The sequence below is a fragment of the Micrasema longulum genome, unplaced genomic scaffold, assembly GCF_059751315.1.
Source record: "Micrasema longulum isolate JH-2025_06_02 unplaced genomic scaffold, ASM5975131v1 h1tg000423l, whole genome shotgun sequence".
Lineage (NCBI taxonomy): Eukaryota > Metazoa > Arthropoda > Insecta > Trichoptera > Brachycentridae > Micrasema > Micrasema longulum.
In genome coordinates this window covers 51,979-64,905 of record NW_028277623.1, presented here as the reverse complement: position 1 = coordinate 64,905, position 12,927 = coordinate 51,979, and the positions used below count along the sequence as shown (strand labels likewise).

The following is a 12,927-nucleotide window of genomic DNA, read 5'->3' as shown; positions in this document are numbered from 1 at the left end:
TTTAGACTAAACTTAGGTATCTGGGTTCTCATATAAAGACCAAGTATTGAACTAAAATTTGTAGTGATAATTTAAAGATAATAAATTGAACATGAAAATGACCGAAGAAAAATCTTAATTTTTTGTTTTCGAAAAGAAATAAAAGCATTTTAAATCACGTACATTTTTGTGACATTTTCCTTTATTTCTACGAAAAATTACACCTGCGGTAATACTTAAAAAAAAATACATTATGAAAATATTTTACTTTAAACTTTTTTTAAAGATAATTCTGGCTGTAATATTCAATTTGTAATAATATCTTATCTGCGTTTTTTTTACCTTCATACCTGCCCTTTTTTAAATCACGTAGGTACTATAACATTAGTTTGCTCACTATTTCCACGTCTGTTTTTTTTACTGTTTATGTACCTAACATTATAAATAATTAATAAATATTTTCCTTAGGAGTCTCCAACTGATGACGTGAGCATATCCCAACTGGAGTTGACAGTTGACAAGGAAAAGCGAGGTCAACAGCTGACATGCCGAGCTACGCATATGTTACTTCCTCCTGCTGACCCTATCTACTCCATCATGACACTGGACATCTTATGTAAGTTAGTCATGATAAAACCATATTTTTTTATAAGTCACCACACTTCATTTTTTACAATTTTTTCCGCTGTTTAGGCGGCGAGACTCTGAAACGATTTACCGCGAAATGTGAAAGATGCACTATCATTATATATTTTCAAGAAACATCTGAGGTTTTACTCTTTGACGTAAACGGAAATCTTATTCAAATGAGGAAAATATTAAGTATCAAATTATTAGATTTCATTACTAACATTTAAGTCCAAAAACGGATGCAGCAGCCTCTTATAACGAGCGTTTTGAGGGTGTGGCTGTTGACCTGGCTTGGACACGTGCTGCGAATGCCTCAGGGCTGCTATTATAAACTAATTTAGTACGTAAATACGCGCTATAAAAGCGTTTTTAACAGCCACGAGAGCGTTCAGAATAGCAACCCAGAAGAGTCTTTATCCCAGTCACCTCTGCTTTACATATACGTGCTCTCGTAGCCCTGGAAGGCGGTTGATGACGTTCTTTCGAATTTATTCGGCAAAATTTAGGAACACGGGTTTGACGTAGGAGAAGGCGAGATTTCTGGCTAGCGGTGGGGTCCTCTAGATGCGCATGTCAGGGTAATTAGGGTCCTGACGAAGAGACGGGTCGTCGAGACGTATCTCGAAACTGGTAGACATAGAAACGTCGCCAAGTAGTTTTATACAAATATTAAGTTATATTTATTGAGATGTTTGACTACAATATTAATGCTTTAAATATGAACAGTAAAACAATGTAATTTATGCCAACAGTGCCTCCGGATGTCAGCCTGCGCCTTGGTCGTAATGTGAATATTGACAACATAAAAGAGGGAGATGCCGTCATCCTAGAATGCAACGTTATTGCTCATCCTCCTCCATACAAAATATCCTGGGACCACAATGTAAGTATTTTTCTAGGTAATTAATTTTTAAAAACATAATCAAGAAAATGCATTAAAACTCGAAATATCTAATAGCTTTCATAAACTAATGTTTACCGAATTATGTTTATTCATGAATTTGTAAAATCGATGTGTTTCTTTCTATGGTGTGTAGATAAACTCATCGTACGCAATATTCTCGTGTATTTAATTTTCATTGCATGCAGTTCGTTTTGCATCTCAGACATTTTCAGTAATATCTAATGATCATTTTTTCTACATTTCTCGCTCAAAATTTTCTCCCCGAAGTTCTTGACGAAGGGCAGCCACACTTTCAGAATCAACATATTTGCCTTTTGGGCTATTTTCATTTCCTCTTTCCTTTGCGTGCCTTTTCTCCTTTAAAGTTTTCAGAAGTTCTTCCGCTTCGCTGACAACACGTTGATTTAATTTAGCTGGTTTTAACTGTTGCTGTAAATCCTGTAAAAACATACGCTCTTGAGCGAGCTGCTGTCTTATGTCATCATAAATAGTGTTTTTGAAAACACTTTCCATGCTAGTTTATATTTCAAAATCCCTAACAGACGGTTGTGTTTTGTTGGATTCTGTGGGTTATAAGAATTACCGGGGGCATCAACTTTTTTGAAAAACTTACATGGTGGTTTTACGTCATCTTTGTTATTATTAATTAGTTTCTTCATCAGCATTATTAGAATGAGGAAGTTCAGTGACTTTTTTTTCTTTTTTTATTTGTTAATAGAATATTAAACGAAGCCAAATTATTTTTATACGTCGTATTGCGCTATGATTTTTTAAAGTTTTGTATTTCTGAAATAACTCCGCGTGTGACGTCAGAGGTTGTTCTATGACAGTTCCTCCGATTGGTTCGTTTACGGTGATCAAACCGGATATTAAGATTGAAATGTCACCATCTAAATATTTAAATTGTTCCTTTATCCTTCTTCTTTCCTTCCCATCCCCTCTCCTCTCTTCATAGTATAGTGTTAGTTTTTTAATATATTTTTTTTCAATATATTTTTATTTTGTTAATCTTCGTTTTTAATTTTTGTATGAAATTGTAAGATTCAATATGTATATGTATTTGTAATTTTCTCAATTGAACTGTTTGGGTCGGTAAGAAGAAATTGCCTTAAGGTAATATGCCCGCCCTTATAGTATGTATATATGTATATTGTATATGTATATAAAGTGTTAAATGAATATCCTTCAAAGCTCTCATATCATTGGATAGTTCATATGAACTAGTGACGTCATTCAAAGTAGTGCGTTTTTACTAAAATATTTTTTTGCTTACATTTTTAAGAAATTTTAACGTACAATTTATTGCTCTAATTTTTACCGCGCTCAAGAAATATTTTTGGATCCAATTTCCCGTAGGGCTGAAGTTCCTCATTGTTCAATGAATAAGCATACTCTTGTATTGTGTTTGAATCAGTATCATTAGTGGCAGTCGAAGATTTCTGCTTATTTTACCCGGTTCATATTCTAATTTGTCAATACTTTTCACATTAAACTTTTCTACTTTTGTTATAAGGTTTTAAATCATCAGAATTTTTAGAAAAACTCTATTCATTGAAGACAACAAACATTTATAAATATAATTCTGGATTCTGGTCCCGCGGCTAGTGTCACTGGCTTAGGGATCAGAGGTACGATGTTCAAACCCCTCTCTACCACAACCTGATTCCAATTAAAAATGGTCCCCAAAATTTTTCATTTGAAACAATCTAACTGTTTTTAAGTGAAAATGAAACTTAAGCGGTTTTTGTGAAACTTGAACATAAATGTTCAAGTTTGCTATGGGTTAATGTGGAAATTATTGGTGGAAATTCGTCGTAATTTGTCGTGTGTAGCGCACAATTGTAGCGCTACAGTGTGTTTATATGAGCGCCACGTACTCTTTTTATTATGTGGACACTACAAATGTGTTTTAACACACTAACACAGTGTGTTATCGGCCACACTCGCACGATTGTTGCCTTCACGCAGTGTGTCATATGAAAATAGCCCCAGGCATAAATTTTCAGTACCTACCTAACCATTTTGTTTTGTGTAATAATAAAATAATTACAAAAAAATACGTGAATTATTGTGATCTCATTGGAAATCAAATCCGGAACTCTCTGTGTGCCAGGCAAGCGTTAGCCATTATTAATCCAAGGGGCCGCCAAATGTGGTTTGATTTTAAAAATACAATTGCAGGTTTGGCGAAATTTTGAAATGAAAAAAGGTAGAGACATTTAAATACATCCCTCTTCCCTCCACCTCCCCGCCCCAAGACAACGAATCTACCGATTTATTTTTCTTTATCTACCGATTTTCGCATGACGGAGCTAACGGTAACGCTTATTGTACAATACAAATTAGTGTGTGCTTTAAATAGTAAGGTTTTCCATCGCTAGTATTTTTTTATAGAAAATAAAAGACGAGTGATACTTAAATCCATAAATTTTCAGATTTAAATGTAAGTTGTCTTTTATTTCTATAATACGTAAAGTCAACTTTCTTCTCTGCGCACCTATGTTCAGTATTATTATGGAGCCTGATTGATTGGTATATTTACAGGGAAGGACAATAGCCCACGAGCCGACAGCCGGCGTAGAAGTCGACTGGGGTCGCCTGTCTCTACCGAGTGTCCAGGCTGAAGATAGTGGAGTCTACAGTTGTATGGCATCTAATGTCGAAGGAGACACAAAGTCTAATGTTATCAATCTACAAGTGTTATGTGAGATTACTTTCCATTGCATACTGTCAAAAGTAAAATTATTCTGTGGTATAGCAGTTATAGGTTCGTCGGGTATACTGATCTGAAGGCTTTGAAAACTAATTTTAACGCTCTAAAAAGTTGTGTTATCATGTCCAATCAATTTAATCTCAGTCAGTGAAGAGTTCACTTCCCTCTTTTCCTTAATCCGATAACGTGCATATTATGAATTATGAATGGCCTTCGTTCAGAAGAAAGGTGCCAAGACTACTAGATCACATACAGCTCCTTTGGCAGCCTCTCTTGTTTGACTACAACCAATTTCTCCTCGTCTGTGAGCCTTAATGACACTTAATACCTCAGATGCGGCGCGTCTATTAGCAAGTCGGTGGGCAAGTCTATTAGCTTTATTTCTGTGACTGGGAGCAATAACGCACTACTACTACGAGCCACCCATGCGGACAAAAATCGTTCTAGGATTATCAATTACGAGGTTAGCTATGGTAAACAAAAAACGAAACCAAAAAATTTCAACGCTTTTGGCCCCGATTACAATGGGAAGTTAACAGAGTTATCTTTAATTGAAATATGCCCACGTAAAAGGGTATAAGTAGTTTTTATTTTCATATATAGTAATTCTAGATATTAAGTCAATTTTATCGTTTTTTTTAAAATAAAACGATGCTTATTTTACAAAATTCAATGGTACTTTTACGTTTAAAACACTGTTTTTTGTTGTTTATTTTTTCGTTTGTATGGTGTATGTCCTTCTACGTGGGCACAATTCAATGGTTAAATCTTTATTATATACATTTATTTATTTCTTTACAAAAATGTGTATATTGAATTTGTACAAAAATTTGAAATATTTTCATCGTTAACGTGAAATTGAACATCATTCAGAAACAATTTTATGTGAATAATCCATGATTTCGATAAAAATTAAAAATTAAATTAATTTCTTGGTTTAGTTCTACTATTATTCAATTTTGCCCAACGAGCGCTTTCGCCTAAGAAGGCATCTTCAGGACAATTGTTTACAACATTTTGAACTTTTACAATATTTCTTACAACGTTTGGGTATAAGAAGATCACATAAGTATTTTATTAAGGGACAGACAACATAAATATTATTACAGCTGATATTTTTGTTGATAATTTTATTTATAATTTTATATATTTTAACTATGGAGTTTCATCAAGAAATATCTATAAAAAACATCAACATAAGTGAATAGTCCATTTTTTATCCAGATTACAAAATAAATGTTTTATTGATAAATAAAACGTTAATATCTAATAGGTATTCTTAAATAATAACTCGCTGCTGTATTTGTTTACAGATCCACCAGTTTGCAAAACAAACAAAGAAACAAAAATGCCAATTTTAAATGGCAAAAAAGAAATGGAACTACTCTGTGAAGTACACGCCAATCCGCCACCAATTAATTTCACTTGGGGATTGAACAGTTCTAGTGGATTATTTATCTTGCCTCAGGTAAAAAACTTTAGAAGAAAGAAGTATTAATCATTCTAGGTTAAATAATTACTGTATTGCACAAGTAACTCAATCAAATGTTAGGAAATGCTGAGATGTTTGTCAACACAATTTTATGAACCAGTTTTTTGGAATCGGGATATTGGTCATCGCTTTCCTCATCATGTAAGCCATATTATGCCAAAACAGTAATTTAATTGAATAAATTTTCAAAAAAATATTTATTGAGTTTGGGTATAGGAAAATCAGAAGAATTACTGAAACTCATGCATAAAAATAAAAATATGGATAACTAAACCTGTATAATAAATTCACTTGCTCGTGTTTTGCTATTATTCTGCACTGCATATAAAAATGTCTGCCTTAAAACAGTTTTGGCAGACTTTATATGTAAAGTGATCCAGAGAAATCTATTTTTTTTAAAAAGTAGTAAATAAAGGAATTGTTATGATGTTAATAAATCATTATTATTATGATTATTTATTTTAAAACATGTTTTCACTCTAGAATATTTCATAGTCGGTGGACTGGCACCTGAAGCGTAAGACTGATCATCTTACTTCCATGTAACAAAAATGATCAATATACGCTGCGATTGGTGTAACAATGCAGTGCTGTATGCACCATCAGGTGCAGAAAGGGAATGATGATAATTATTATGAACACTTGACAAACTTTGTTCGTTGTATATATTTTTTAATTTATTAAGATCATTTTCAAATTGCTAGATTTCCACTACGTCTATGCACTTTTTAGCTGCAATAAGTCCGATAATTTTTCTTCTATATTTTTTTATTTTTTTTGTTTTATAAGCTGATACAAAATTTTACATAAAAAGTACATATTATGGCAAAAACTTCAAAAGAAAAAAACGAAACGAAATACCACACCAATATGGTGTGGAAAAATGTTATGTACTATCAAATTATTTTGTAAATATGGTCTGAGAGTTCCAACGAGCCATGCGCTCTGTAGCTCTAGGACGTGTTACAAATGCAATTGATTTTTAAAAATAGTAATGTAATGTTAGTCAGTTTTTAAAATGTAAATGGGGACTAAATTTCTTACCATATACGCGCTCTGTAACTGCAAGACGTTCTGTAAATCTAGCTACAGTCAGTTATGAAAATTCGAAGCGAAACTAGAATGCCAACTATCCATGTGCTCAGGTGTAAGAAGTATTGTGATATTTTGATCCAAAAAGTACGAAAAATCATGGTAATAATAACCGTTTACGTCTGAAACAGCGATAATACGTAAATGTACCAGAAAAAGATTTAAATTTACGATATCTTTTAAGCTTACAATAAATTTATATGGGTTATCTTTTTTTAACCTCTATTAATTAAAAGTTTACATGTTGTGGAATGTAAAAAAAAAGATAAGATCCCTAAATTAACATAGATCCCATACTAAGCATGCCCTTTTGTTAATTTTAGGAACAGTACTCTTGGTCGGATAAGAACTCAAAGCTTCGATTCCATCCTCTCGGAACTAATGGAAAAATAGTCGAGGGAGAAGCGTTGTGTTGGGCCAGTAACAGAATTGGGAAACAAGATACGCCATGTGTCCTCAAGCTAACCTCCCCTCCTCCACCAGCCCCTAAAAACTGTGCCCTTCATAATCTAACAGCTTTTGATTTTAGCCTACTTTGTGACACAGGTGAGGCCCTTTAAGAAATATTTACAATGCGAATGTTGATGGATGCAGAAATAGAGGAAGACCGAGAAAGACATGACATGACCAAATCCAACAAATACTTGAAGATGGACATGTTGAAAGTCGGAATAATCGGCGCGCGTGCATGAGAAGATGTATGAATGTAGATTAAGCGAAATCTGTATGCTAAGATTGAGTAATCTGGCGTTCTATCCTCTCTGCCTATCCTTATGGGGAAACGGCGTGATGGTTTGTTGTTGTTGTCCTACGTATAATATCGTTACCCACAAAACGCGATTTTACAAGGGAAGGATTTAAATATATTTTTGTCCAGTATAAAACTAAATCTATATACACCGATTTTTTTTTTATATGAGCTTTTAAAAAAATATTTTGCAGTTTTTGTAAAAATGCACACACGATATTTTACTTCGTTAAAGGCGTGAAGTAAAATATTGTATGAATGACTTAAAACATTTTACATCGTATAAATACGGATGTAAAATATGAAAATATGAAAAGAAAAAATGTATGGGTAACATCCGATAACTATTTGATACTTACTAACGATATATGATATATAAACATCGTAAAAAGCACTAACAATAATATGCGTTACTATTCTGTATATTATTACAAACATAAAACAGAAGTATCGAAATCAAAAGATTATAATACAATTAATTGGTTTGTTATATCAAGCATTTTGCTCTCTTTCGTGGGCTATGGTTATTACCATTAATCTGTTGGAGTTTCAATTGTAGGTAGCGTAGAGTAAGTTTCTAAGGCAAAATCAAATTTTTGTACTCATATATATATTGTCATAAGTGGGATTCATTTTACATAAAAGTTTGCGAAAAAATACTATTTAAAATTAAAAAATAATGCACGCGGCGGACGTCCATCTAGTCCAGAGAACACAATTGTAACTGATAATTACACCGCTTTCGGTCGTCTCTTTCGTCCCGCAAAAAGTATCGCAAGGGTTCATACAATAGTAAGCTTTTTAAAAAATATGACATACAATATACATCCCAAAAAAAACATAACTTATAGCAAAATATTATTTTTTCTTCGTAAAAATAAAAGATATGATAATATTTAAAAAAGGAATTTTAAAAAACTCAAAATTAATCATTCATGGGTTACGATATTATACGTAAAAGAGGTCTATATGTAGGAATGAAAATGTATAGGGAGATATCTGAAAAAGAATTAAAGAAATATGAATGATATAATTAATATTTAAAGCACTAATTTTGTGGTCAAATATTTTACTAAATGCTATTAAATATTTGGATATAACCTCTTACCGACTTTTCTGTTTACCGGTTAGTTGGTTACAACCACTTACCGACTTTTCTTTGTCTACCGGTTTCGAGATGTACCCGTCTCTTCGTCAGGACACCAATTAAGCCAACATGCAAAACCTTTTATACACCTTCACCGTAGTTGTTGCACAAAAATATAAAACCAATTCTTATATGATATTTGAGCAATACTCAAACTACCTTTCAATATAGCCCGTTATACGACGCTCCATTGTAATGGTCACCCTATACCTATTGAACTCACGCCCCTCCTTTCGTCCCCTCCTTCTTTTTTCAACATTTTCTCGTGTGCCATAAAATATTATCATAACCTAATCAGTGCATGTGTAAGGGTTGCTTATTAGAATGCATGTCGTGTTGGTTATGTTATATTTTTGTGCAACAACTATAGTGAACATATTACAACAGAGATGAAGAAATAGAAGTCTAGGCATCTACAGGGCTTATGACCTGTCTATGGCTGGTAAGTGGCCACTTTACACACTGTGTAACATTCACCATTCTGCCCATATTTGAACATCTATATTCCTCCAATTCTTTCATCTGTTGATTTTTGTGAAGTTAAAGAGCTGAAGTTTTTATTTACGCGGGGAGATTCATCTAATTGAATTATTTCACATACATACTAGGCAATGCCTGAAAAGGATATTTTTTCAATTTCTATACTTCTTCATGGACCAGGTGGATTATCAACAATATTTTGAGTTTGTCCAAATTTTTGTAGACAAGGACTGGATTCAACTCCCTGGGGAGCTGTTTATATTAACATGTTACAACAGAGATGAAGAACATTTAAGTGAAAGTAATAAAAGAAAGTAAAGCCATTGACAAGTCATAAGCCCTGTAAATGCCTAGACCTTTATATTACCTTCACTTAAATGTTCTTCATCTCTGTTGTAATATGTTAATATAAACAGCTCCCCAGTGAGTTGAATCCAGTCCTTGTCTCCAAAAATTTGGACAAATTCAAAATATTGTTAACTATAGTGAAGGTGTATAGTGGGTTTTGCATGTTGGTTTAGTTGGTGTCCTGACGAAGAGATAGGTACGTCTGGAAACCGGTAGAAATAGAAAATCGGTAAGTGGTTATATACAAATATTTCATAACATTTAGAATATAAACGAATTTAAGAATTGATGTTCGATGTATTAATTTCGATGCTCAATATGTCTGTTGTATAAATAACTCAAATATTAAGTAATCAAATAAATTTAATGTATTTTAGGAAACAACAATGGTTACTCCAAATCGTACGAGTTGACTGTGCAGCTCTCTTCAAACGGGGAACTTTTAGCGAATTTGACAACCAACCAGCCAATGTTCAGAGTTGGTGGTCTACCCGGGGGGAAGGAACTTAGACTGCTGCTGTATACTGTCGGACCTCATAAACGATCCACCCCAGTGGAGCTTTTCATCATCATGCCACATCCACCAAAGACTTTCAAGGGTAAATAAACATATTCCAAATGAAATTAATATGAAAATAAAACTTTTTTATTAGTTACAAAATTTAATTATTTTACAATAACACTACTACAGTTTCGGGAGAGCACTCCCCCCTTCGACGGGCGATATAAAACTATTTTTTTATTAAAATATTATATCTATATATGTTGGGAGTGCTCTCCCGAAACTGTAGTAGTGTTCTTGTAAAATAATACACTAGGGAAATATCACTTTTTTTAACATTTTTAAAGTAATTAAGGTCTATGAAATATTGTGCGGAAAAAAAAAATATAATTATTAGAAGCAAAAAAATACTTTTAAATTTGTGATTTGTAATTCCCGCAAAAACGGTCATTTCATTGACCACGCCCCAAATACGTCACGATTCATGTTTATTTGTTAATTGCCATTGAATTTTTTTTAGAACAATATCACGAATGTTGGCGTCACAAAAACCGAGGCCAAACACGTCGCGTTTTTCTACGAACGTATTTTTATTGCATTTCTTTTTTACATTTATGTACTAACACATTTCTCCACAATACCCATATTGATTTTAAAAATACAATTAATTATTCTAAATTTATTTAATATATTTTTATCGGTATTCGTAATATGTGATATTTCCCTATTGTACAACACTAATAACAAAGTTTTATTTTCATAATAATTTATAACAAAGTGTTACGAAGAGAATGCCGATTCAATTGATAATATTATATTTTTAATTCCTTAACAGTGTTAAGTACTGAATTTACATTTTTTTATAATTGCAACTCGTTTAAGAATAAATATCCCGTTCCTACCTACATCCTTCCTAATTCAAAATTGTTGTTGTTCTATCGTCCTGTGAGCAAGTCACGTTGTGCAAAATGTCACTCTGATAAGTCTTTATCATTGACATATTAATACATAGACGTGCCTTTTAGAATAAAATATTTTTAAAGGTAGTGACACGAAAATATCGACATGCGCCGTGATAAAAAAATCTCACCGTGGTTGTTTATCGTATTCACAATCACAATGCAACATCCGTGAACACCTAATATAAATGTCAAAATATTTACGTCTCGCGACGTATAATCCTGCTGCGCAATCACATATTTTAATTTCACCGGTGTAAATATGAAAAATATTCCAAAACTGCTATTTTCATTTATTATTTATCATGCAATTTATTTCATTTAGCCGGCGGTTGGCAAGCCAAACGTCAAAAAAAGCTGCTTTCTACTATTAAATGTAATTTATTTTTCACTTTTTTGTACTAGATACTCCTTACTATTTTGCAAATGCAATATATTATATTATTTTTTAAAGTAAACGCCAATTTTTCGCCAGTGAACTGTATTTATTTACGATGAAAACAAAAATCAAACCGTCACGAGCGTTGACTTAGAGATTACACTCGCGTTGACTTATGACTGCGATAACTTAAGTATGTTCTTTATTATATACATAAAACACGAGTGATACTTTAATCCACAAATTAATCCAATTTGTGGATTAAAGTATCACTCGTGTTTTATTTATATAATAAATTACAATGAACTTCCATCAAGAATTTTCACTTACAAACTTAAATGTTTTAAGTATGTTCATTATTCATTCTGATCGCTCAAATACTTAGCATGTTTTTAAGCACGTCGATAGTTATTTGTGATTGAGCTACAGGGCTGCAGTCAAAGATAATATTACAAAAAAATGAGGATACTCATTTTGGGTGTTTAAAAAAGTTTGTATTTTAATGTTAACAATCAACATTAGATTTTGGTGGATCCCAATCAGATTCTTTCCTTAAATTCCTTATAATTATGGTTGATTCGGAAAAACTTGAGACGTAATTCAAAGTACATTTTTTTCATACATTTTAGAGATACTTCGCCGTACAATTAAATTCAATGCTCTAATTTTTACAGCATGAAAAAGATAATTTTTTGTATCCAATTTTCCGTAGCACTGAACTTGCTCATTGGAGTGCCGATGCAGTGCCTTACATGGAGAAATGATGTAGACGACGATCTTCTATTGTAAATCAGAATTACTATGTAATATTATATAAACTCTGTACCAATCTTTTATTTATGCTTATTGTTTTTATTTTCAGGAAACTATAGCTCCCTTCAAACAGTGTTACTCTTTGGAATAACGCTGGCAGCGTTTTCCCTTTTTGCGGCTGCCATCGTCTTTATAAAATTCAAAAATAAGATCTTCAAACAGCTTCACGGTGAGTGTAGATGAAAGTATTCTAAATGCCATTCGCAATAATTATTTGGTCATTTCAATTTATTAGTTTCACATTCGATTAGTTTTTAGGCTTAATATTTAGTCACGGATCTCATGAATGGCGGAAGGGAGGTTAATGATTGCTTGGGTTCCGTCACACGGTGGAATCTCGGGGGAAAACATGGCTGATGAAGTTGCGAGAGGGGCCTTGCTCAATGGAAGCCCCCCCTTGAATTTCAATATACAAAATTGCGATCAATCCAGTCATATAAAAAAATACAGTTCAGTTGGATGGGATCAGTTTTGGCAAACCTCAAATTCAAACAAGGGAATTCAATAAAAAAAATTATTAAATTTCATCCGACTCTCTCCCTGGGATCATGCCTTTAATGTATAAAATAATTGTCTGCAATATTATCAGACTGGGGATTGGCCAATTTATTATAAATAAACATTTGTTTAAAATCAAGATCACAGATAATCCTGGGGTGCTATTCTGAACCGATCTCGTGGCACAAGAAAACAGTTTTTCTTATGTATTTTGTATGTACGAGATAATACGGCCGCGAGAGC

At 32.8% G+C, this 12,927-nt stretch overlaps 1 protein-coding gene across 1 annotated transcript in view; it reads left to right on the top strand.

Moving 5' to 3' along the window:
• LOC148281668 (hemicentin-2-like) overlaps positions 1-12,927 on the top strand; it is a gene marked incomplete at its 5' end in the record, with an annotated part of 150,352 nt that overhangs the window by 132,038 nt on the left and 5,387 nt on the right. Inside the window, 7 exons of the mRNA XM_088226337.1 lie at positions 448-595; positions 1,362-1,492; positions 4,058-4,217; positions 5,540-5,694; positions 7,134-7,356; positions 9,911-10,132; positions 12,236-12,355. Of these exons, the coding sequence (XP_088082463.1) occupies positions 448-595; positions 1,362-1,492; positions 4,058-4,217; positions 5,540-5,694; positions 7,134-7,356; positions 9,911-10,132; positions 12,236-12,355 (1,159 nt within the window). The remainder of the gene's footprint in view (positions 1-447; positions 596-1,361; positions 1,493-4,057; positions 4,218-5,539; positions 5,695-7,133; positions 7,357-9,910; positions 10,133-12,235; positions 12,356-12,927) is intronic.